Here is a 24,240-nt window from a genome sequence, read left to right on the forward strand (position 1 = left end):
ACTAAACACCACTATCTAAATTCTTGTGCCAAAATAGAAACATCTCGCTTAGATAGGGAAGAAGAGTGCATAAAATTATATTGAAATAACAACCCATTTAAATTTCAAATCACAATATGGGCGAATATATGGAGAATATTGGTAGCAAACATTAGTCCACTTACAACTTTTTGCAACTAAATAGATACTCACAGGTTCTAAAACTCAAATTTCTAACCTAGATCAAAGTATAAATATCTAACATAAAATCAAAATTAATAAATATAAAAAAATTAAATAGTGTCATTTTGATTTTGTAATAGTTGCTCATCTCTAACTATTAAGAAGTGGAGCATACACATCAGATAATCTACACTATATATAACTCCTTAACAATCTTTATTGAGCAGTTAATCTACACTATATAACTCCTTAGCAATCTTTATTGTGCAATTAATCTAGAACATATATACGCAATCTTTAAATTTGTTTGGGTCCAAATTTATTTCTAGGGTTTGGTTCACACTATATATAACTCCTTAGAGCATCTCTACTCTTTTTTGGGGGAAAACACATTCTTTTTAAGAGAGAAGACCCCCTCTTTTTTTCCGGGAAAAACCTGCTCTTTTTTTAGGAGGGAAATTTTTGTTACATAGAAGTCGCTTATTTTTTGGGGGAAAATCTTATTATGTATAATTGGGTTTGTCTCTATATTCAAAAGTTGATTTGATGTCTATTTGATTGTAAATTTTATCAGCTTTAAAGTAGTGTTACTCACTATTAACCAATAGTTTTAATGCATGAAAGTACTTTTGTCAAATCATAATTATTTTATCTCCTAATCAATAACAATGATTCAATAACTCAATAACAATCATTCAATAACAATCATGCAGTGTTTTAAAATATTTTTAAAAAAATTAAATAAAATGAAAAGGTTGTAATGATAGTTGCCAGATAGCTTCCTCTCATTTCCTTCCTAAACCAAAATTTCAATTCAGAAGGGAAGTCTCTTAGAATTCTCCCAAAAAACTCAAGATTACTTTATTACACAAATGTTTATTTATTACAACATAGAAAGAATATGTTTACTATTTGGTTAATAATTAAAGCAATAAAATCAGCGTTTTAACTACTGGGCCAATATAATTTATACTTGTGTCAGAAAGCTAATTATTAGGCTGATAGCTCACCTTTTTTTAATATTCATGTTAGAAGTAGAGAATACTAATCACACGCAATGAATAATCTAGATATATGTTCCATAAAGTATACATTATGTTTCATGATCGTTTTTAATATTTTAACATATGATAGGAAGAAATTTTATTAAAGTGGGTGCCAAAATGGGACAGCAAAAAATTGCGGCTTTATATAATAATAATAATAATAATAATAATAATAATAATAATAATAATAATAATAAAGTATTAATAATGTATAATATTTTAAAAATTATTAAAACTTGTTAAAAATAATAATTAGTTCTATTTTTTAAGAGTTTTCATATCTAAAAATATTACTCCGCATAAAATTGTTGAAGTAAAGTCATGGGTTCCAATAATCTAAATATATTTTTATTCATATTTAAATATTTTTAAATAATAATTTCTTGGTTATTATCAATAATCAATAATTTAAATAAAGTAGAATTAGAATGAAATGGCTATTAAAAAAAATGAAAATTATAAATAGAATTAGAATGGAGTCGCCATGAAACAACAATAACAATAAAACCAATTTATTTATTCAATTAAATCAGTCATTAACTCTTTAAGTGAGATAGATCGATTAGAAAAAAAATGAAGAAGAACGGTTGTCTTCCTCGTCTTAAAAAAAAAAACCAGATCTGAACTTTTCTGCAGCTTCTACCTCTGGACTTCCCCCATATTCCTCCTCTATTCTTCACAACGATTCTTCTTATTCCTCTCTTGTTTACTTTCAAAGACTGAAGGATTTGGCGGGGGTTGACCGGTCAAATGTCAATTATTCAGTTTTACCTACAATGCTTGTTATTATCTGCAATAGCCTAGAAGATGTTGTTAGAGAATATATTTATGCTGAATTTCTTACTTACAGATTCATGATTATCATCAGATTCAATATGAGAAAGAATGGTAAGCCTTGATAGAAGGTAATACAGTTCCAGATAGAACGACTGAACGACCACATCAAATGAACTTGTATTTCTGCTTCTTATTCTGAAATTTCCTCTCTTTTTCTTTGTACAGTGTGTTGAAGATGTTGGAACTTGGAAGAGAATTGTATCTATTTATACAGTGTTCATGTAATGGGTGGAAAAATAAATAAATACATTAATGAAAAAAGAAACAATAATAGTGAAGCATTATAATAAGAAAAATAAAATAGAGATCACGAACCTTAATTATCTGCAAAACATAAATGGTGAACATAAACAGTGAGATATTAGAAAGAAAACAAATTAGAAAGCTATAGAGAGATAAAAAAGTAATCGTAAAATTGTAGAGAGAGAAAGAAGTACCTAGTTTATGGCTGTCTATCATGGAATTGATATTTATAGAGCAATTTCTAAATAAATTTTGGCTTTTTAAAATTCAAATTTCAAACTTTTGGCTCTGAAAAAGAATAACTTTCCTCTTACGTAGTATTATTTTATCTCCAAGACTCCAATCCGTCATTTTTTGGTGGGAGAAACTTTGTTTTATGCTATTTGATTTTGGCTCTATATTAAAAAATGATATGTGACTTATTTGATTGATTGGATCTTTTATAAGCTTTAAAACAATGATTTACATTATTGATTGTTGGTTTCAATGCAATATTGACAGATAATTATTTTATCTATTAGTCAATAACAGTTACTGCTCTCTAAAATACAATTTAAAAAAATAAAAAAAAAACGTTATCACTTTTGATTTAGAATTGGCAGAGAACTTTTTAATTATTTCCCCCTAAGACTGAAAATTGAAAAAGGAGAGAAATCCCTTAAAATTTCCCCCAAAACAATTGAGCTTTTAAGATATTTTTTTTTGTGAATAGACATATAGCGAATGTGATCTCAAATTGTAGAGGATGACAAAATATGAATTTTGGTATAAAAAAAATTTATTTATTTCATTTAATATATAAAGATATTTGAATAATAAATAAAATATTTATTGACCTATGAAATTGTAACAAATGAGATAATCTCATTGGTCAATAAAATGAATGGAGAGAGAGTAATTGATATCTTATTTTTATTCGATGGTTTAAAAAGTATGATTTGACTAATTGACATCTTTTTTGGGAGTGATTCTTTTGACCATTAGTTAACATATTGGTTGGATTTGGAGTATTATAAATGAGGGAAATTCCATCTGATTTCCCCCTAAATTTCCCTCCAAAAAACTGTGGCTTTATATATTTATATAGATTATATAGATATAGATGAAGGGGTCCGGAATTTATCACTCGCTTAGTTTACTTTACGGCCGACATGACTTATTTTTTCAATTTTTGGGGCGGTGTTGGAGGCAAATAAAGGAACGAACATGATAATTTTACGTTCGAATAAGGAAAAATTATTCACACGAGATTGCCCTCTGGATCCACCATTACTGTGTACACACACATCTATGAAGAGGAGGGAGGGACCTTAGATCTCTATTTATTTCACTCTCGGTGCATAGATTGAGAAAGATAATAAAATAGAAAAGAGAGAATAAAATAAGAGAGATAATAAAGTAAATGAAGGAAAAGTGTTACTTTTTGCTAAATAGAGAAATGACTCTATTATTATAATTTCCCGAAATAGAAAAATGATTCCACCACTATGGAACTGAAGGAATATATTTTTCTTTATTTTACTTTGTGAATTGTTAAAATTTATATTCAGCTCTTATTAAATTGATTATTTGTGTAAAAAATAATTATAGAAACTTGACCTAAAATGGGAGTTTGAGAGAAGAAGAGCATTAAAAATGTGTACGTTAATCTAATTATTAATAAAATTGAGTAAACGTCTTAAATAATACAACAATGACGAAATAAAATTGAAAAATTAATAATTTGCAAACTAAAAAGTAAAATTCACTCCATTATATAGAAAATTAAGGTCACATTTGAAATTTAAATTTAAATCCTTATACAACACTAGCTTGAGCAATAAGAAAGGCTCCTCGAAAAAGTATTATTTTTACATTATTTCCTTTCGAAGAATTATTATTTTTACTTTATTTCCTTTCGAAGAATTAAATGCGTATAAATCTTTTATTTCAATATTTCGGTATTCCCTAAAACAAGAAGCGGAAGACGAGACTCTTCCTAGCCCTGCTAGCAATTCGCATCCGCCGCCACCACCTCCTCCTCCCCAATCGCCGTCGATCTCCCTTCCGCTGCCTCATTTCTCGACACATCCTCCGGTGAGTCAGTGACCTTCTCTCAAATTTGTATGTTAGTCAAATTTTTGGATTTTCTGTAACACACAGAAAAAGGGTATGCGACAATTTCTGTCCTCGTTTTAATTTTTTTGGGGATTTTCTTGTATGAATTAATTTTCTGATAAGATCTGGATACAATTTTGAATCACACAGCCTCTGATTTCGTTGTCATGTACGAATATGCAATCGTTTTTTGAACCTAAATGATTGGAGGAGTATGAGCTGAGATTATAAATCTTTGTTTTATTTTATCATATGTGTTTTGTGTTTCTGTTTCATGTCTATTTAGTCAATCATTTGATCGGTGACAAGAGAATCATAGAAATAGGGGTTGACTGAGTTGTGATTGAGGGATAATTAAGAGAGATGAAAGCTCACTGTGTGATTTTGGGATACTGATTGGAAGGAGGAGGCAGAATTTGTAATTATGAGTGCTTAGCAGAGCTCACAATCACATAGGAACCGTTTTGTTTGTCAATTCTTTAGAAAAGCTTTGTTGGAGGTTTCTTTTTAGCTAGTGAGTAGTGCATCCAGTTTTCTACCCTTCACAAGCAAATAAGTGAAATAATAATTATCGGATGGTGTATACTAGAGTTGTTATGAACAGATATACTACTAGTATTTTGTTGTACATCATAAAATAACTTTCTGAAATTTGAATTTGGAATGTTACTTCTACTAAACCGAATTGTAATTTATTAATTGTATTGTATCTTTTTTCGATTGTAACATGTCAGATTAGTGATTCATTTTGGCAGTGCTTTCTAAATGTGGCCTTACATTTTTTGGCAGAATTTTTTTTAAGAATTATATTCTCTGACAAGTTTGAATTTGTGTCCAGAATAGTGACATAGTTAACTCTGAATAAACATTAGACAGTTGTAATTTTAACACTACATTTTAGCATCCAAATTGATTTCAAATTCGTGTTGTTTATAGGGAGCTGATTGTGATCATTCCGAACACCTTTGAACAAGTGCGGAGAATAGTTAATTTGCCTATCTCCTACAAGATCCGTTGGCTCACTTTACCAAATTTGACTCATGGGCACCCCGGAAACATCTAGAGAACCTTGCCCAGACCGTATCTTTGATGACGTAGGTGGAGCTTTTGGGATGGGTGCTGTTGGTGGTGGAGCTTTCCATTTCCTGAAAGGACTCTATAACTCACCTAAAGGTGAGCGTTTGATTGGGGGTACTCAAGCAGTCCGCATGAATGCTCCTCGTGTTGGTGGTAGTTTTGCCGTATGGGGTGGGCTTTTTTCCACCTTCGACTGCACAATGGTCTACATGAGGCAGAAAGAGGATCCTTGGAACTCGATCATAGCAGGTGCAGCAACTGGCGGCTTTCTGCAGATGCGTCAGGGAATGGGTGCTGCTTCACGATCTGCATTGTTTGGTGGTGTTTTACTTGCTTTGATCGAAGGAGCTGGGATAATGTTAAACAAAGTTATGAGTGCACAACAGAACTTCCCTCCGATGGAAGACCCTGTTCCGAATGTGGCTGGTATGCCTGGACACCCCATGGGGCAAATGCCTGGTCAACCTTCAGTAAATATTGAGAGCATGGACGCAGGATCTTCTTCTTCGTCACCATCACCTTCTTCATGGTTTGGAGGCCTTTTTGGCGGAAAGGAGGAGACAACTTCTAGTGATGGAAGCAAGACAAAGGTTTTAGAGAGCTTTGATGCTCCAACTCCTCCATCATTCGAGTACAAATGAAGAGAGGACTATCTGGTTAGTGAGATATTACGTGTCATTTTACTTCAGCATCTATAATGTGGAATTGTTAATTGGTTGGTACTTGGCTTTGATCTTGCATTGTTGCATTAATTATGAATTTATGATTGGCAGCTCAAATACTGAACTCATTGGACAAAGTAGTTTTTGGAAATTTAAGTTGCATAATCTGTTTTTTACTCTATTACATTATCATGTGGTGAAATCTTGTGCGTCTAAATGTCGTAGCAGTGTCTTATAATCATGACATCTTGATCAATTTTGAAAGTTGTAATTTTCAACTCCTCCTTTAAATAACCCTTACCAAAGTAGATTCACTATGGCGAAATTGAGAAACTATGATGTCTTACATAATTTGTATTGTTATTGTAAGTATCAAATAAATATATGATTGGCTTATTAATTTTAAAATAAGTACACTCCTGTATTTGAAACATCTCATATCACTGCAATCGTGAATCATGAGTCTCACACCCTCAAACACTTGTTACTAAATGTGAAAGGGCCGAAATGATTTCAAAATGGCTGGTTAAAAATGATAGCTTCAGGTGCAAAATTTGAAAAACCTTGTAACTTGGAAGATGACCTAATAGAAGAAAGAAACCAAACACACACATAACTTAATGTTTAGCTTAATAGCTCATTCATCATCTATACCTATGAATACTATTGTTTTTGGATCGGAACTCGTTTGAGCTGCAGTATGGTGCAGCTGAGTTCCAATTGTAATATAAGACTGTAGAACTATGAAGATGTCAATACTTTGTTCAAGTTTTTCTCGATGCACTGTTTTAAACATGGCAATCATGTACTATTCATAGTATGGTGCTATTGCGATATAGCTTGATCGTCTTGTATGATTTTGTAGGATTATCTGCTAATGGCAACCGGGTTTCAACATTGAGATATACTTGAGTTTGGAGATTGATGATAATAAAGCTCCTTCGCAGTTTTTTGTTGGTATTGACAGTCTATTGTTGCCCCTTCAGAGGCATTTTATAGTTGGATTTAGAATGAGCCTTTTGTCTGAGGAACTTGACACTCTTTAATTCGTCTATTAGATTCTTGTAGTTGCCATAGTTGCCTGAAAGTTTAAGACATGATTGGATCCTACTGCAGGGAAATTTAGGGCATGTTGCCCCAATTTTGTTCACAAAGTTTTGTTGTCTTAGTTTCCGGATTTATTCTGCTATCTCATCCAAAAAAAACTTTGCACTTACATTTATAGTGGTATGATTTACATAAACTCAACACAATTATCACATGTTTAAAATGATTTTAACTCGAAAATGCAAAATTTATATTCGTCAAAATGTCTTGGCTCAAAGTATAATTTGATCCATGATCCTTAATCTCGCAATGAAATCAAAACCTAATAAAAAGTTAGTATCATCGATTGAAAAGAGTGCATGAAAAAAGTAAATAAAAAGGAAAAGAAAGAAAGATTGCAAAAGTAAAAGTATTCCATATTAAGTTAAAACATGAAGGAATACTTTTATGCATGGCTACATCTTCTTCATGGTCTAACATTATCAAGTTAGATTAATTTGTTGTATTAATTAATTTAAAATGCACTAAATATATTTTTGTAAGATTTTTTGTATAATTTATTATTTTAAATATGCATATACACCTATTTGACTGTAAGAAAAATAAGTTTAATAAAACTTCTACCAACGCCTTGGCGATAGTGCTGTTCACGTCACTGAGAAGAACACCATTGCAGCCTTCTTTCACAAAATTGTATAGTCAGCTTGCATTATTATTTGTAGGAAGAAAATAAAGTAGAAATAATATTATTTATATATTAGATTACGTGTCAATTTTAGTGGGATAAATAAAAAAGGTCATGCCACTTTTAATGGGATAAATGGAGCATATAGAAGCCCAAAAGGAGTTATGCAGCATTAGAAATGAGGGCTATTATATGCCTGACATGGAACAAATAGAATACACACATTTACTGAAAAACTCGTGACCATCCAAAAAAAAAAAAAATCCCTCCAAAGAAAACAGATAATGACCTTTTAGACTTTGCAAATATATATGGTCGCACACTCACTACCGCTCAGGGGCGGATCCAGAAATTTTGATTTGAGGGTGCAATATTTACAAAGGTTTAGAGCTTTAAAATTCGACACTTTTATTAATTGTGAATATTTTATATAGATAGCTTGTGAATTGGGAATATCTTATATACTCCCTCCGTTTCTTCATAGTTGAGTCATTTTTCCATTTCGGGAAATTTCTTCATAGTTAAGTCATTTTTCCATTTCGGGAAGTTTTTTCATAATTGAGTCATGGTAACTTTTTTCTTTTTCTTACTTTACTCTCTCTTACTTTATTCTCTCTACTTTATTTACTTTATACTTTATTCTCTCTATATTTTCCTTTCTCTTACTTTTTTATCTATATATTTAACACACCCAACATTCATTTCTAAAACTCCGTGCCGAAAAGTTCCGCCTCAACTATGAAGAAATTGGGGGAGTAGTTGTTAGTTGTAAATACCTAATATGAGTATAAATATAGAAATACAGAATAAATAAATTTTTTGAAAGAGAAAAAAAATAATTGGACAAAATTACAATACTAGAAAAAAGAAAGAGGAAAAATATAATGCAAAAGATAAAATATTTGGAAGTGATAAATATTTAGAAGTTCTATATGAAATTAAAAGTTCTAAATTATTTGCTAAAGATTTGATTTTTAATAAATAAACAGAGAAGTAACAAAAAGAAAAATAAACTTGCGTCTGCTGAGATTCACACTTGAGTCTCTACCTTAAGTAAATTACCGCACGACCACTGCGCCACAACCACCACATTGATATCGTTGTCTCAATATATGCTTGAGGAGTCAATGTTTGGGTGGTACGCTGTTATAGACTTGAATCCCTTTGAGTGGATTCTAACTCCAAAGAAGAAGACGTACGGAAATTTGAAGAACTTAACAATATAAATGAAATGAAAATATGCTTTTTTCTTACTTGATGATAATAATGCAAAAGATGCCTACCCTATCTATAGAGAACAAAAACAGCAGTTTGCAACTAACTAGATAAATGGGAAATGTGAGCTAATGCAGATGGAAGTGGAGATAATGGAGAAGTGGCGACATGCTAATTAATCTAACAACAACACTAGATGAAGTCTTCTTTCAAGTAGTTGGGCCTTTGTAGATTACGGGCTGGGTGGAGACGTTGGGATTGAGCTTGGGCTTGGGCTGCTTCGTATCACCCCCCCTTGTTCTACATTCCACTGCACTGGCTGGGACGATCGTACAATTAGCTTTTCAGTGAGGAAGATGAGTATATCCTCCAGCGTCTTTATTTGACGAAGAGTTGAATGGTTATCTCTCGTCCGGCATTCACTGATAGTATTATACACAAATATGAATCCTATGATGCTTAGTGACACAACCACCACAATGATAATAAGAACAACAAGTGATTGTGTGTCTGTATTCGGAGAGATGACCACTATGGAAGCTCCATAGCTGAGTGAAATAGATGCAAGTGATACCCACGTTGTGAATAAGGAGATGAGCATGAAAAAAATGCGTCCCGATGGCTGCCGGGTAGTGATGAGGAAGATTGTGATGATTGATGATACGAAGGCTGTGTTGTTAGCACGAATGAACTGTTTGTATAGTTTGGGATGAGTTGATGCCATCACCGCATCTCCAGCCTTGTGTGATGTCGTGTCTTCCTGCCACACCCCGCCTGGGGGGCTGACAGCAGCCTGGAACGCCATGGTTGCTATCAGGACCACCACCACCATTGTCGTGTCGATCAGGTCGGGGAAGACCTTTGATATTTTATTAATTGTTGATGGAATCTTAGGTTTTAGCATGTGTAAATCTTCATGAGTTATGGATGGATCACTCTCTGTCAAGATTTGCATCGCTGTTTTGCCCAAAGAATTCTGTGTCTGCAGCTCTATTTTATCCATCTCCACCAATTCTGCGACAAACTGAATTTTTGATAAAATTAATGCCTTCAATAGTTGATATACATCTATTCTTAGAATTAAACCATGGACGAATAAGAATATACTCCCTTCCCATTCTAAGTGGAGCATTTCTAATTTGACATAAGATTTTATGTAGTGTTAAGTGGAGAGTATTAAATAAGAGAGAGAGTTATGTTTCTTTATTCAGAAATATGTCATTTAAAATGGAACACCCGAAAAAAAAGAAAATGTGTCACTTAGAGTGGGACGGATGAAATATAATACATTTAGGCGATGATCGGTTTGTTAGACAAGATAATAGTGAGATACTCCCTCCGACCTAAGGTAGTTCAGTCGTATTCCTTTTTGGGTTATCCCAAGGTAGTTAAGTCATTTCTTTTTTAAGCAAAAACTTTATCTATGTCTCATAGTACTTTTCTCTATCTTCATCTCTCTTACTCTAATTCACCTCTTATTTTACTCTCTTATTTCTTAAATTACGTGCTCAAAAGAAATGTCCCAACTACCTTGAGACATAGGGATTGCAATATAAGATAAATGAGTAGTGATAATTTGTAAACTGCATCTTTTTTATAAACTCAAAACTGTGATCGGAACTGTTACATTTTAAGTTTTGATATAAACAGATGACAAATAACATTAACAGAAAATGTCAACACAAAGTCATCGAATCTTGAAATCTAACGATCCAGATCATAGTTTTGAGTTTGTATGTTATATAGAGTGTCATTTGATTACATCCCTAATATAAACTAAAATGAGATTTATCTAGGATTAAACTTGGCATTATAGACACGGACCAAGATATATTACCACGGGCCAAACTACTGGAAAAAAAAAAACTGAACAAGAGATAAAATTAGAATGCCCTTTAGTCCCAAGATAGTATAGCAGCCGAACGACCCTAAGGGATGTTCTTATCATGTGAATTATTTCTACTTAAAATTAATATATACTTCCGTTCACAAAAAAAAGTCTCATTTTTTGATGGCTCATGTTTTAATGATAAATTAGTAAAGTAAGAGAGAAGGTGAGAAAAAGTAGGTAAAGTATGAGAGAGATGAGAAAAAGTAAGAAAGAGAAAGTGAAAAAGTAGATAATGTGGGAGAAAAAGTTTTTATTTTTGAAATGAGACTATTTTCGTTGACATCCCGAAATAACTAAATGAGACTAACTTTCGTAGATGGATGGAGTACTATAAAAGAAAAAACAAGTACTCCATTAAGGTGGTTACCTTTAATTGTTTGCACCTAGCAGCCCGATGCAATATTGTGTCGCCATCATCATCCTTGGCACAAATAAGCTCCCCCAACCTCGTCAACAAAAAGTTGAATGCTACCTCCTGGCCATGTTTAACGCACAAGTGCAGCACAGTCTGTCCGTGACGTACCCTTTCCAAAGCTGGAGAATAATCGCGCCGAAGCAGCTCTCTCAAGATTTCAACATTCCCATGGATGACTGCAATATGAACCGGGTTCATATCATGACAGTCTCGCCACCAGAGTGTCTCAGGGGCCATTGATAACAATTTTGTGGCTAATGCGGCATTCCCTTGCGCAGCTGCTATGTGAAGGGCTGTCGAATTTTGTGAGTCTAAATCTCGAGCTAGCTGTTCGTGGAATATCAACACCTCAACGATGCGTTCTTGCCCATGCATCGCTGCTATGTGAAGAACATTTCGTGAGTGTGCATATAAAACTTCACCAACAAGATTCGGATCTTGTTTCACCAATTCTTGCAATGTTGCTACATCTCCATTTTTTGCAGCATCATAGAGCTTGGTTTTTGTTGACCCGGGAACCATTTTTCAAACTCTATTAAGTAAATGGATTTTCACTTCTCACACATATACAAGTTTGTGAGATGTGGGCTCATATCTATGGATATTCACACAAAGCATTAATTTCTTTTAAATACAGCCAACTACTCTCTCTGGTTGTTGCCGGTCGATTTTGGTGGGCGAACTACAGTAGTATTGACCATTCTATACTGATAATTGTTAGCTTAATGGGTAGTGATAAGGGAAGAACCCTTATCAAGTGAAAAAGATAAAAAAGTCGCGGAGAAACCTTGCTCTATCGACAATCGAAAATTGTAAACGGAAAACTAAACAAAAGATAAAAGACAATAATTATGATTTCATTGATTCCTAAAGAGAATAACAATAGTCCTATTTATAATAGGGATTCTTACTTAATGAGCAAGACAAAAGATATGAAAAAGATATGCAATTCCTAATAGCGTCTCCAATGGCGGACGTCGCGGTAGGACGTCGCCGACGTCCGACCGGACGTCCGCCGTAGTGAAGAAGAAGGGCGCCCACGCCCGTCCCCAACGCCCGTCGGATGGGCTCGCCCGTCACCCCCACGTCCGATCGGACGTCCGCCATAGTGGCGAGGTCGGACGTCCGTTTTTTTTTTTTATATATATATATATATATATTTTAAAAAAACTCTATAAATAGGGCTCGTTGAACTTCATTTCATTCACACCACTTGTGTTGATAAGTTTCTCTCTCTAAATCTACAAATTTCATTTCTACTACAATGGAGTACAATAGGAACTCCCCCACCACAAGTGGAGGAGACACACCCACGTTTCCCACCGGAACGGAGGGAAACGTTGCGGGGATGAATCCCCAAATGGCGGGGATGAATCCCCAGATGGCAGGGATGAATCCCCGAATGGCGGGGATGGCAGGGATGACTCCCCAAATGTTCTACAATATGTTCAATTGGATGAGTCAGATGGGTGGGATGATGCCAGGGGCAGCGGGGATGGGCGGTATGCCGGCAAATATGGCGGGGGTGGGTGGGATGATGCCCGGGGCAGTGCCGCCAAATATGGCGGGGGTGGGTGGGATGATGCCCGGGGCAGTGGGGATGGGCGGTACGCCACCAAATATGGCGGTGGGTGGGTCGATGCAACACAGGAGCCCGAGGACGCCTAGGGAATATGTCTATCGCCCATATATAGATTTGTTGGCCGATGATTCCCTTAGTACTGTTCCGGAGACTCAGTACGTCGACATCGAGACTTTCTCTTTTGAGAAGCTGGGAGCGGAGTTGGGGCTATTGCCGATCCGTGAGACTCCCGATGAGGCGGAGCCTGCTGCAAGGGGCAGGAGCAGAGGCAAGGGCAAGGCCAGGGGCGGGGGTAGGGGCAAGGGCAAAGCCCGGAGCTCTTCCTCACACACGGGGGCAGAGGAGGAGGAGGGTGAGGATGAACGGGAGAAGAGGATGATCTGGACCGTGTGGGAAAATGCCGCGCTTGCGAAGGCCTGGATCGATGTAGTAGAGGATCCCTATGTTGGGCCGAACCAGTATGTTGACCGATTGTGGCTTCGCATTAGTGAGGCCTACCTCATATGCAAACCGTCTGGGGCGAAGCCTCGCACTTCCGAGCAATGCCGAAAACAGTGGCTTCGGTTGAGGCCTAAGCTCAGTCGTTTTGCCGCCCTCTACCAAAACAACATGCGCATGGCAACTAGCGACATGTCTGAGGATGATGTGAAGAAACGAGCCTTGGCCCAGTACCCCGACAAAGAATTGAAGTTCAAAGATTTTGACCAATGGGAGGCCTTTCTCGTGGTCAGGGAATCGCAAAATTTTTGTGCGGGTGTCGACTCGGGCTGGAAGCGGACGAAGATCAACTCTTCCGGTGAGTACAGCAGCAGTGCTGGTTCGCACGAGCTCCCCGAAGCCGAGGAAGTGGCCCCACTACTACGATCAGACTCTCGCCGTCGTCGTCGCCCGATAGGGCAAAAGGCTGCGCAGTGGATGGCGAGGGGAAGCGACAGCGGCGGCGGGTCCTACGAGGTCGAATCGGAGGCCCCTGAAGGGCCAGGTATTAACGACCGTCTCGCCCGCGCGCAGCTAACGAAGACCCTGATGCAGGGCATGAATAAGTGGTTTAGCATGCACGATCCTGTGTACAAAAGGATGTGCAAGGATGTGATCGATGCATGTCGGCGCGATTTAGGAATGCCACCCATTGATGATTATGGCGTCGAGATTGGGGGCGGGGACGTCGGAGGCGGCAGCGGCACGGGCGACGGGGACGAGGACGAGGACGAGGACGAGGAGGAGTGAGAGCCGACGGTTGTATTTCTCGACTTTTTATGATTATGTAATTTTTAGGTATTATGTAATTTTATTTTTAAATTATGTAATTGTTTTTTAAATTATGTAATTTTTTTTTAATTATGTAATTTTTTTAATTATTATGTAATTTTTTTTTTCGAAGAATGTAATTTTTTTAAGGAAATATTCGCTCTTCCCCGTTCGTATTCTTGTCAAAATTTTAATTCCGTAAATTGAATAATTGTGAATTTAATATTATTGCGAGAAGTCCTAGTTGGAAGTGCTAGTGAAACGGGAAGTCCTAGTGATGACGTGACAAAAAGTTTTTGTGGGAAGTCCTAGTGGAAGTCCTATTGGAAGGGGCGCCACCGGAGACGTTCTAAATATCTAACTAAATAGTGTAACTAAATAATAATGCAAGATATGAAAGAAAGATGAAATAATAATAATATTATGAACGTATCAGGCAGTCACATGCGATCAACAGTAGTGTTGACCATTCTATACTGATAATTATTAGCTTAATGGGTAATCACATACGATCTATAATAGTGTTGACCATTCTATACTAATAATTGTTAGCTTAATTAGTAAGTCACATGCGATCTACAGTAGTGTTGACCATTCTATACTGATAATTGTTAGCTTAATAGGTAATCACATACGATCTACAATAGTGTTGACCATTCCATACTAATACTCTCTCCGTCCGTCATTAGGAGTCTCATTCCTTGGCGGCACAAGTTTTAAGAAATGTTAAGAAAAGTGGGTAAAAAAAGTTAGTGGAATATGGGTTCCACTTGTATATATTAGTTTTAAATGAAATGTGAGTGAAATGAGTTAGGTGAAGGTGGGACCCTATTATCATTTATGGTAAAAGTGAACCGGGACTCCTATTCGCGGACGGACTAAAATAGAAAAACGGGACTCCTATTCGCGGACGAAGGGAGTAATTGTTAGCTTAATTAGTAAGTCACATGCGATCTACAGTAGTGTTGACCATTCTATACTGATAATTGTTAGCTTAATGGTAGTCACATACGATCTACAGCAGTGTTGACAATTCTATACTAATAATTGTTAGCTTAATGGGTAAGTCACATGCGATTTACAGTAGTGTTGACCATTCTATACTGATACTTCCTCCATCCATGAATAAAAGTCCCGTTTTTCCATTTTAGTCCGTCCACGAATAAGAGTTCCGGTTCACTTTTACCACAAATGGTAATAGGGTCTCACCTTCCAATAACGCATTCCACTCACATTTCATTTAAAACTAATATATACAAGTGGGATCCCTATTCCACTAACTTTTTCCACCCACTTTTCTTAACATTTCTTAAAACCCGTGCCGTCCATGAATGGGACTCCTAATGGCGGACGGAGGGAGTAATTGTTAACTTAATGGTTAGTCACATGCGATCTACTCCCTCCGTCCACGAAAATTCGTCCCGGTTTGACCGGGCACGAGTTTTAAGAAATGTAATGGAAAGTGAGTTGAAAAAGTTAGTAGATTGTGGGTCCCACTTTTATATATTAGTTTTATAATAAAATGTGAGTAGGAATGAGTTAGTGGAATATGGGGTCCACTACCAAAAATGGTAAAAGTGAAATGGGACAAATTTTGGGGGACGGACGAAAATGGAAAACTGGGACAAATTTTCGTGGACGGAGGGAGTACAATAGTGTTGACTGTTGACCATTCTATACTCATTTTTCTTAAGTCGTAGTATTCCTTTTCGGGATGTCATAACTCACTTGAGTCATTTAAAAAAAAATCAAAACATTTAATTACTCTTACTTTGATTTCCCTCCTAATTTACTTTGTCTATATTTCATACTCCTATTTTATTTTCTCTTACGGAGTATATTTTATTTTATATTCATTTAATCGATTTAAATTTTAACATAATTTCTTAATCTCCATGTCTAAAAGAAATTTCTTAATTTAATTGAGACAGAAAGAGTATTAAATATGTCGAGAATCCCTACAAACATGTTGGGTTCATACTATCCACTCTATTCATTGTCTTATTACAAATAATCTTTTCACATTCTCTTCCGAAAGATGACCGTTGGTAATGCTCTTAGAGCATCACTAACGCAGGCGGGCCGGACCGCACTTGGGTCCTTGCCAGCGTCCTGCGCGTTAAACGTCGACATTTTCCGTGGGATGGTCCCAGTGACACAGTTGCGTCTCGGGGTCCGTCCCGTCCCAGCGTTATGCGTGCCAGGCCGCCGCTGCCAAGTCCTGGCCCGACATTGGAGGTGCTTCAGGCTGGACGCAAGCCCCAATTTCTAATATTTTTTAGTTTGGAAGAGGAAGAAGAGGGGGAGGGGAGAGGAAGAAGAGGGAGGAAGAGGAAGAAGAGAGAGAGGCGCGACGGAAGAGGGAGTTATTTTTTTTATGTTTTCATTTTTTTTAATTTATACTAGTATAATTTATAATTATAATTACATGTTTGGAAATTTTTTATTTTCAAATTAAAAATGAATTTCTCGTATTATAATTGCTCTACGTTTTCAATTTTTACAAGTAAAATAGGTTGGAGTTGTGAATAGTGCAATTTAATAGTTGTGGCCTGGGATGAGGCCTGCAGGGTTAGAGGAGTTGTGGCTTGGGACTCAAATTTAGGGGAATGCTGACGTGGAGGGGACTTGGGGCCTGAATCCGGACCGGGTTGTGGATGCTCTTAGACACTTTTTTTTGTGTCCCGTGACTATTTGGCAAAAGTTAGAAGACGAAGTGTTATGTCAGCCATAAAGACTATAACGTACCAAGGTATGTAATGCAGAAACGTACGGAGAATGACTGAACTGGTAAAAAGAACTTAAAGAATTGAGAACTTCAGAGTATAAAACTCAATGTAAAAATATTAATCAAAAGTCATCTTTTAAGATCAACAATCAGGCCTTTATATAGGCAAAGAGAAATCCTAAACTTATAGAAATAAAATAACTAAAAAGATAATAAGCAAAAATAGCTATAAGGAAAATAAGCAAAAAGAAAAACCTAATTTATAGAAGAAAAAACAATTAATATTTTTCCATCTACTAATTTTACTAACTAGGAAATAAATAAAACTCAAAATATAATTTTCTTAGCCTCCAAGTCTTGTCTTCTACTGGTATGCTGTAGACAGTAGTCATATCATGTGTTCGAAGATAAGAGTAAGAGCATCCACAATAGCGGACGTCCGCGAGTGGCTCGTCCGTCGTTGACGTCCACTATCGCGACGGACGAGAGGTCGTCCGCGGTCATGCGTGGACATCCATCGGGTCGTCCGCTATTGTGGTGACTCGACGGATGTCCCAGTTGACATCCCAATTTTTGATATATTTTTTAAAAAAAAACTCTATATATACAGCTCGTTGCACTTCATTTCATTTGCACCACTTGTATTAACTAGTTTCTCTTTTTTCTCTCTGCATTTCTCATTTGATCGGTGGTTCCAAAAATGGCTAGTGGTAGTGGTGCAGGTGGTAGTGGTGGGGATGTTGATGACACAATGCGGCGAATTAACGAAGAGTTGCGGGCCTATACGTCCGCAGAGATAAATCGCTTGATCGTCGGGATGTCCTAATGCTTGTCCGCTATTGTGCAGTCAATGACGGACCCGGAAAATATAGCCCGTGGGGTCGGACCAAAAATTTAATATTAATATATAATATTTAAATAATAATTATAATATATATTAAATAATTATTTTTATCATTTTTGTTATCCATATTACGTTTTTGTTACAATCTGAATTTTTTTTTATAAAACTTGAAATAAATCAATTAACTATGCTAATTAACAATTTTTTAATATTTAACATATTTATAGGATCTACTAAAGCTAAATTATCTACACAAAATAAACAAGCACATAGTATTAAATATATTAATTACAAGTAGTACTAGTTTATATCATAAAACTAAAAGATAATGAAATAAAAATCATAAATAAAGAAATATTCTTAGATTTACTAAATCGCCGCCCCCTCTCTTCTTCCTTCGGATTCTGCAACTAGTTTACTTTACAGTTTTCTTTCAAATTCAAAATTCATTCATGGAGCTTCTCTCTACTACTACTATTTTTGAATTCATTCTTTTCCTTCCTATAATAACAATGGTTTCTCTATATTTCTCTACTCTAGCTTCTCTCATTTATTCTCTATTTTTTCGTAGAAGCGGAGTTGTCGTACGTGGGGTCGGGAGGCGGAGCTGCTGTGGGTCGGCGGTGAATTATAGAGCTTCCCAAGTAGTACTCACGGACCGACGGTGGGGTCGGCCGACCCCACCTGGGTCTGTCGTTGTGTGCAGTGGCATGTCCTAGTGATATGGCAGTATAGTGTGATGTCTTAGTAACGTGGCACAGGGAGTTTTTGGGATGTCCTTGGACTTGTTTGCTGGAATGTCCACGCTATTGTGGATGGTCCTAGTGTACATCCTCTATTAAGATAAGCAAAAGTTAGGAGATGAAGTGTTATGTCAGCCTAAAGACTATAATGTATTTCCTCCGTTCCTTCATAGTTGAGTCATTTTTCCATTTCGGGAAGTTACCTCATAGTTGGGTCATTTCTATATATAGTAACTTTTTCCTCTTTCTTACTTTACTCTCTCATACTTTATTCTCTCTACTTTATTCACTTTTTACTTTATTCTCTCTATTTTTTTTCTCTTTCTTACTTTTTTATTATTTACTTTCTTACAAATCGCCATTTAGAAAAGAAGTTCTTTGATTCATTAGAGAAAGTCTCTTTATAATCAATGCTATCTTTCTGAGTATAACCTTTAGCAACAAGTCTGGCTTTAAATTGTTTGACTAAATCATTTATGTCGAATTTGGTCTTGATGACCCATTTACACCCAATACACTTTTGTCTATTAGGTAATTCGACAAGGTCCCAAACTTTATTATAATCCATAGATTTTAACTCATCTATCATGCATAAATCCATTTATTAGAATTATTACACTTAATGGCTAGTGAATATGAAACTGGATCATTACGTATTCATATATCACATTCGGATTCTTGGAGATATGCCACATAGTCATTAGAAATAGCCACCTTCATTCTCATTAAGAAAGCATTAATGGCACTTCTGGAGATGCTTCTTCCACACCCATGTTCAATGACTTTGGCATCATCATTAGTCATTCAAATGTTCCATATTGTTAGGCTATTCAACAATATTTGGCACACTTAATTATTAAGGAAATCAGGGAAGAGGAAAATCTACCCTTATTTCACTAATGACCGCATTATGAGTGTTAACACTCTCACTGATCTCACAATTCTCAAAGAATCATATATTTCTAGTTTTCATGATTCTCATGTTATCATTAGGACAATAAAACCTGTACCCTTTGGATTTTTCTGATAACCCATAAAATAACACTAACTGTCTAAAATCCAATATCTTTTCTTGCGAATAGTATACTCTAGTTTCCGCTGAACAGCCCTAAATATAAAGGTGCTGCAAATTGGGTTTTCTGCCTGTCCAAAGTTCATAAGGAAGTCTTTGGTACAACCTTACTGAAAACTCGGTTTAATACATAAATAGCGGTTCCAAGAGCATAAATTCACAACTTTATGGGTAAGGTAGAATTATCATACTTCTAACCATTTTCATGAGAGTTCGGTTTCGTCTCTCAGCAACATCATTCTGCTGAGGCATACTTGGCATAGTATATTAAGCATAAATGCCATGTTTTTCTAAGTATTTGGTAAAAGGTCCATGTAATTGACTTATTTTAGTGGTACGACCATAAAATCCACCACCTCTATCAGATCGAATAATTTTCACCTTTCTATTTAATTGCCTTTCAACCTCAATCATAAAATGTTCAACTGTGCCTGAGATTTTTCTTGCAATAAATAAATCCATAACGCGAAAAAAAACATCAATAAAGGTGATAAAATTCTTTTCTCCACCAAAAGTCGAGACATCAAAAGGTCCGCAAATATCTGTATGTATAATTTTAAGGAGCTCATTGCTTCTTGTGGCATTTTTAGTATTGTGTTTGGTTTGTTTACATTTAATACAATCCACACAAACGGTAATGCTTGTAAAGTCTATATTCGAATGAATATTATCCTTTATAAGCCTCTTAATTCTTTCACTAGAAATATGATCCAGTTCTTTTATGCCATAAGAATGATAAATTTGAATGAATATTATCCTTTAGACGCTTCTTCGGTTGCAATGTGAGCATGAGATGCACCTATTCCATACTTCTTCATCTTATGCTCATCCTAGACCAATACATTTCCTAATTCGTTAAGAGTCCACTAATCTTTTAAAGTGAATCAATTTGGAATGGTCAATATTGAGGAGGTAAGGAAGTTAGGGTCAATTGGACAAGGAAATCCTCATCCACCTATAATCCTAATTTCAGCTTAGAAGAGATGTTATTTATGTCCATCATATGCTCGTACACAGTCCGAGAACCATTATATTGCATGCTCATCAGATCCTTCATAAGTTTTCCTTCAATGGACTTATATGCGGTTGTGAAGCGATCCCTTACATTATGCAAACATTCTTTTGCATTGTCAGTTGTTGAGAGACTTTATCTGCAACGAACATTCTAATGAACTGTAAACTTAGTCCTGTTAGATTTTTCCCAAGCATTATGGGCAATTTGCCAAACTACTTTGATCATAAGATCATTGGCTTATCATTCAACAGTGTTAGGTCCAAGTCCATCACTCCAAGAGTGAACTCAAGTTTCTCTTTCTATTTAGAGAAGTTAGTTCCATTAAGTTGGGGAACGTTTGAGGTAAACATACTAGTAAAAAAGATGTTTTACATTATAGGAGCAATTAAGAGATGAATGCTCACATATAAAAGCTTTGAATAATAACACGAACATTAATTTGAAAACCCATATCATAAGGCAATTATGAAAACTCCTTTGGTAGTCTTCATACAATAATAAAAAATCATGCTTTTAATATCCATATCTTAGTTCAATAATTGAGTAATAATAAATTGGCGTTACCCAGTGGCGGATCTGGGGGGGCAGGAGGGGGCGGTCGCCCCCTCCATGAGACAATTTCCCCCTTATCGGGACGTAATTTTACCATGTCCGCCCCCTCCGTTTGCCTCCGGCGTCGCCCCGAACAACGAAAAGAATAGCCATGTCCGCACTAAATCCAGTTAATACTATATATTCCGTCCCCTCCGTTTTCGGATCCTGGATCCGCCATTGGCGTTACCTTTGGGTAATCGACATCAATTTAAATTATTAACTCCACTAATGTTCTTATGTTGCAAAGACTATTTCCTTTGGGAATCTAGAACTTTTATGACAAACAAACTATTTAGATCATGAATAGCCACAGCAAGCATGATGATTAATTGCACTAATAGATTTTGATGCTAACTTGATTATAAACCCTTCTTATTTTACCTCACTTCGGTGATTGCAAAATAAACATAATATAATCAAGAATGTATAGTGATTAATTGCTTTAGCAGATTTTTACTTAATTTGATTATAAACTCTTTTTATTTTACCTCACTTTGATGATTGTAAAATAAAACATAATATAATAAAGAATATATAGAGATTAATTGCTTAAACAAATTTTCGTATGAATTTGATCAAAGACTCTCCTTATTTTGCCTCACTCTGATGATTGCAAAATAAACATAATATAATCAATAAAGCGCATATCAAAATATGAATTGAATCATATAATCATTCATTCCATATCATATAAACTCAATTCACATGAGATAATTCAATTTAATAGCAATTCTCAAAAATTACGTGCATATAACATAATTAATATAGCCAAATCAATTCTATATTCATAAACAAAATCAATTTGAAAATAATATATTTCAAATTTATGGCATTGTTAAATTTGACATAAAACCTAGTGTATAACAATCTCTGGAATTAAAAACACACACTTAGAAAACACACACTTAGCGTATAACAATCTCTTGAATTTATGACAGCAGATAACTATCATTTATATACTCTATATTATGCAAATATACTTCAAGTATAATCGCACAAAATAAACAACCTTTAATTGATAATACAATTCACAAACAAATTATGCGGACAAAATTACCAATTCATTCATCCTTCAGTTTCGATAGTAGTGCAGAAACACTATCCATAAAGACATTCAATCAATACATAATTTGTCATATGAACTCATTAATTTTGAATACGTGATTCACGAACTGAATCAACTAAACTTAGAATTCACAATTCATTAAAATTCTTTGCCTAAAGAGATTCACGAAACCAAAGAAAAATACAAGGATACATAATTCTCAAATTTAAAGTCATAATATGCTTAAAACATGTTTTAAAAACAGTCGATTCATTCACAGTAATTATCAAAAATAAATTGACAATCCATAGCGGAAGCGATTGAGGAAGGAGGAGACGGACTTCCTCGGACTTTCTTTGGCGTGGTGGCGCAACTCCAACTCCAAGGATTTGTTTATCTCTCTTTCCCTGGTTTATGTGTTCTCTTAATGTGTGTGATTTGATGGGATCCCACACTTGTATTTATAGGCAGAGAGAGGACAAACCCTAATTATCAAACCCTAAAAGCCCTTTCCATCAAAGAGGCTATTTAAAATAATTAATATATATTTTTCTTATTCATCAAGTATATAATTGATCACAATCAAATCTAATTAAATCATACTAATAATATGTGCACACATTTCCTTTGTTAATAGCAAGACTATGCAATCTAACGGCACACACATATATTAACAGGTTCATGATCAATTGAGATTTTTTAAGGTAATTGAGAAATGAGATGCAATATCAGTCACTCACTTTTATCAAATGAGTGGTCCAGATTTTGCCACGCAAAAAATATTTTAAAATTAATTTATTATGAAAGGGTTAGTAATTTCATAATAATTTGCCAATCTCACCTCCCTTCCATCGCCTTCCCTCCCCAATCTCCAAAACCTCTCCAGTTCCTTCTCCCGCCACCAATCGCCCCCGCCAAATCCCTCCAGAGGCTTGACCTCAGCCGCAACTCCATCTCCAGCCCCCTCCCAGACCTTAGCCCGCTCCCTCACCAGCCTCGATCTCAGCTACAACAACCTCACCGGCCCAATCCCCTGTCGGTGGTGAGTACGGTTGTCGGCGCCCACCGCTACGCTCGCATCCGCTTTTTAGGGTTCCTCTACTGTTGCTGCGGCGTCGCCGGAGTCTGATTTGGCGTCGGTGAGCTCCCGAGGCTGGAGAAGGCTTGATTATCGGATCTCACCCCCCTCGACCTGATCAGATCGCCGTTGCTGGCGTGATTGAGACTCTGCGGGAGATTACTGTCGAAGAAATTGGGGGTTTGATGAGAGAGAAACTGTGGCGTCCAGATTGAGGTGAAATTGTGAGGAAAAGAGGGCTGGAGTCGAATTCCTGATCGTCGCCGCCGCTGGAGGATTGCATACTCCCGTTATTGCCGGAATCCATGGCTAAATCAATTTCTAGAGAGAGAGAGGTGATTGAAGGTGTAATTGATGGAATTGGTAAACTAGCATAAATTGATGCTGCAAAAGTTGAAAAAGGGGAAAAGGAGAGAGAATCTGAAGAATTGCACGTAAAAGGTTAGATCGTTCCATCTCCTTCAGATCACTTCAAAAATAAAATGATCACATTCACACACACATCTCCTCGCCATCTCCTCTCCTCCGTCGATTGCCGTCTCCAGCGGCGTATTCGAATTTCTGGTGAAGCCTATCGCCGGCTCCACGGCGGAGCTCCTTTGCAAGCTGCGGAGAGGCGATGTGGTCGAATTGAGTCAGGCGGTTGGTGGCGGTTTCGATGTGGATCGAATCTGGTCGCCGGAGAAATATTAAACGGTGTTCATCTTCGCCTCAGGATCCGGAATTAGGTAAAATAGATATATGTATTAAATTCTATTCTACTATTGTATTCTATTCTATTTACAATGTAACATACCTTTGTTTTAGCAGTCTCGATGCAATTATGGCTAATTAATAGTTGTTATTTTCACGTTGATTACAAATTGTTTATATAAGAACAATTACGATTAATTTGTGAAATATATGGATTCAGT

The 24,240-nt window shown here is 36.0% G+C and overlaps 2 protein-coding genes across 2 annotated transcripts; one reads left to right on the top strand and one right to left on the bottom strand.

Annotated features, from left to right (window-relative positions):
• The first annotated feature begins 4,210 nt into the window (after nt 1-4,210).
• On the top strand, nt 4,211-7,278 carry LOC125201961 (mitochondrial import inner membrane translocase subunit TIM17-2-like). Its single transcript, XM_048100268.1, has 3 exons — nt 4,211-4,364; nt 5,322-6,118; nt 6,990-7,278. Exon 2 carries the CDS (start codon nt 5,426-5,428, stop codon nt 6,101-6,103), a length of 678 nt encoding a protein of 225 aa, XP_047956225.1. The 5' UTR covers nt 4,211-4,364; nt 5,322-5,425; the 3' UTR covers nt 6,104-6,118; nt 6,990-7,278.
• Nucleotides 7,279-9,079: 1,801 nt separating this feature from the next.
• On the bottom strand, nt 9,080-12,072 carry LOC125202322 (ankyrin repeat-containing protein At2g01680-like). The gene is made up of 2 exons (XM_048100699.1): nt 11,330-12,072; nt 9,080-10,095 (listed from the first exon to the last, which is right to left on the bottom strand). The coding sequence occupies exons 1-2, from the start codon at nt 11,897-11,899 to the stop codon at nt 9,304-9,306; spliced, it is 1,362 nt and encodes a 453-aa protein (XP_047956656.1). The 5' UTR covers nt 11,900-12,072; the 3' UTR covers nt 9,080-9,303.
• Between the last annotated feature and the right edge of the window lie 12,168 nt (nt 12,073-24,240).

The sequence above is a fragment of the Salvia hispanica genome, chromosome 1, assembly GCF_023119035.1.
Source record: "Salvia hispanica cultivar TCC Black 2014 chromosome 1, UniMelb_Shisp_WGS_1.0, whole genome shotgun sequence".
NCBI lineage: Eukaryota > Viridiplantae > Streptophyta > Magnoliopsida > Lamiales > Lamiaceae > Salvia > Salvia hispanica.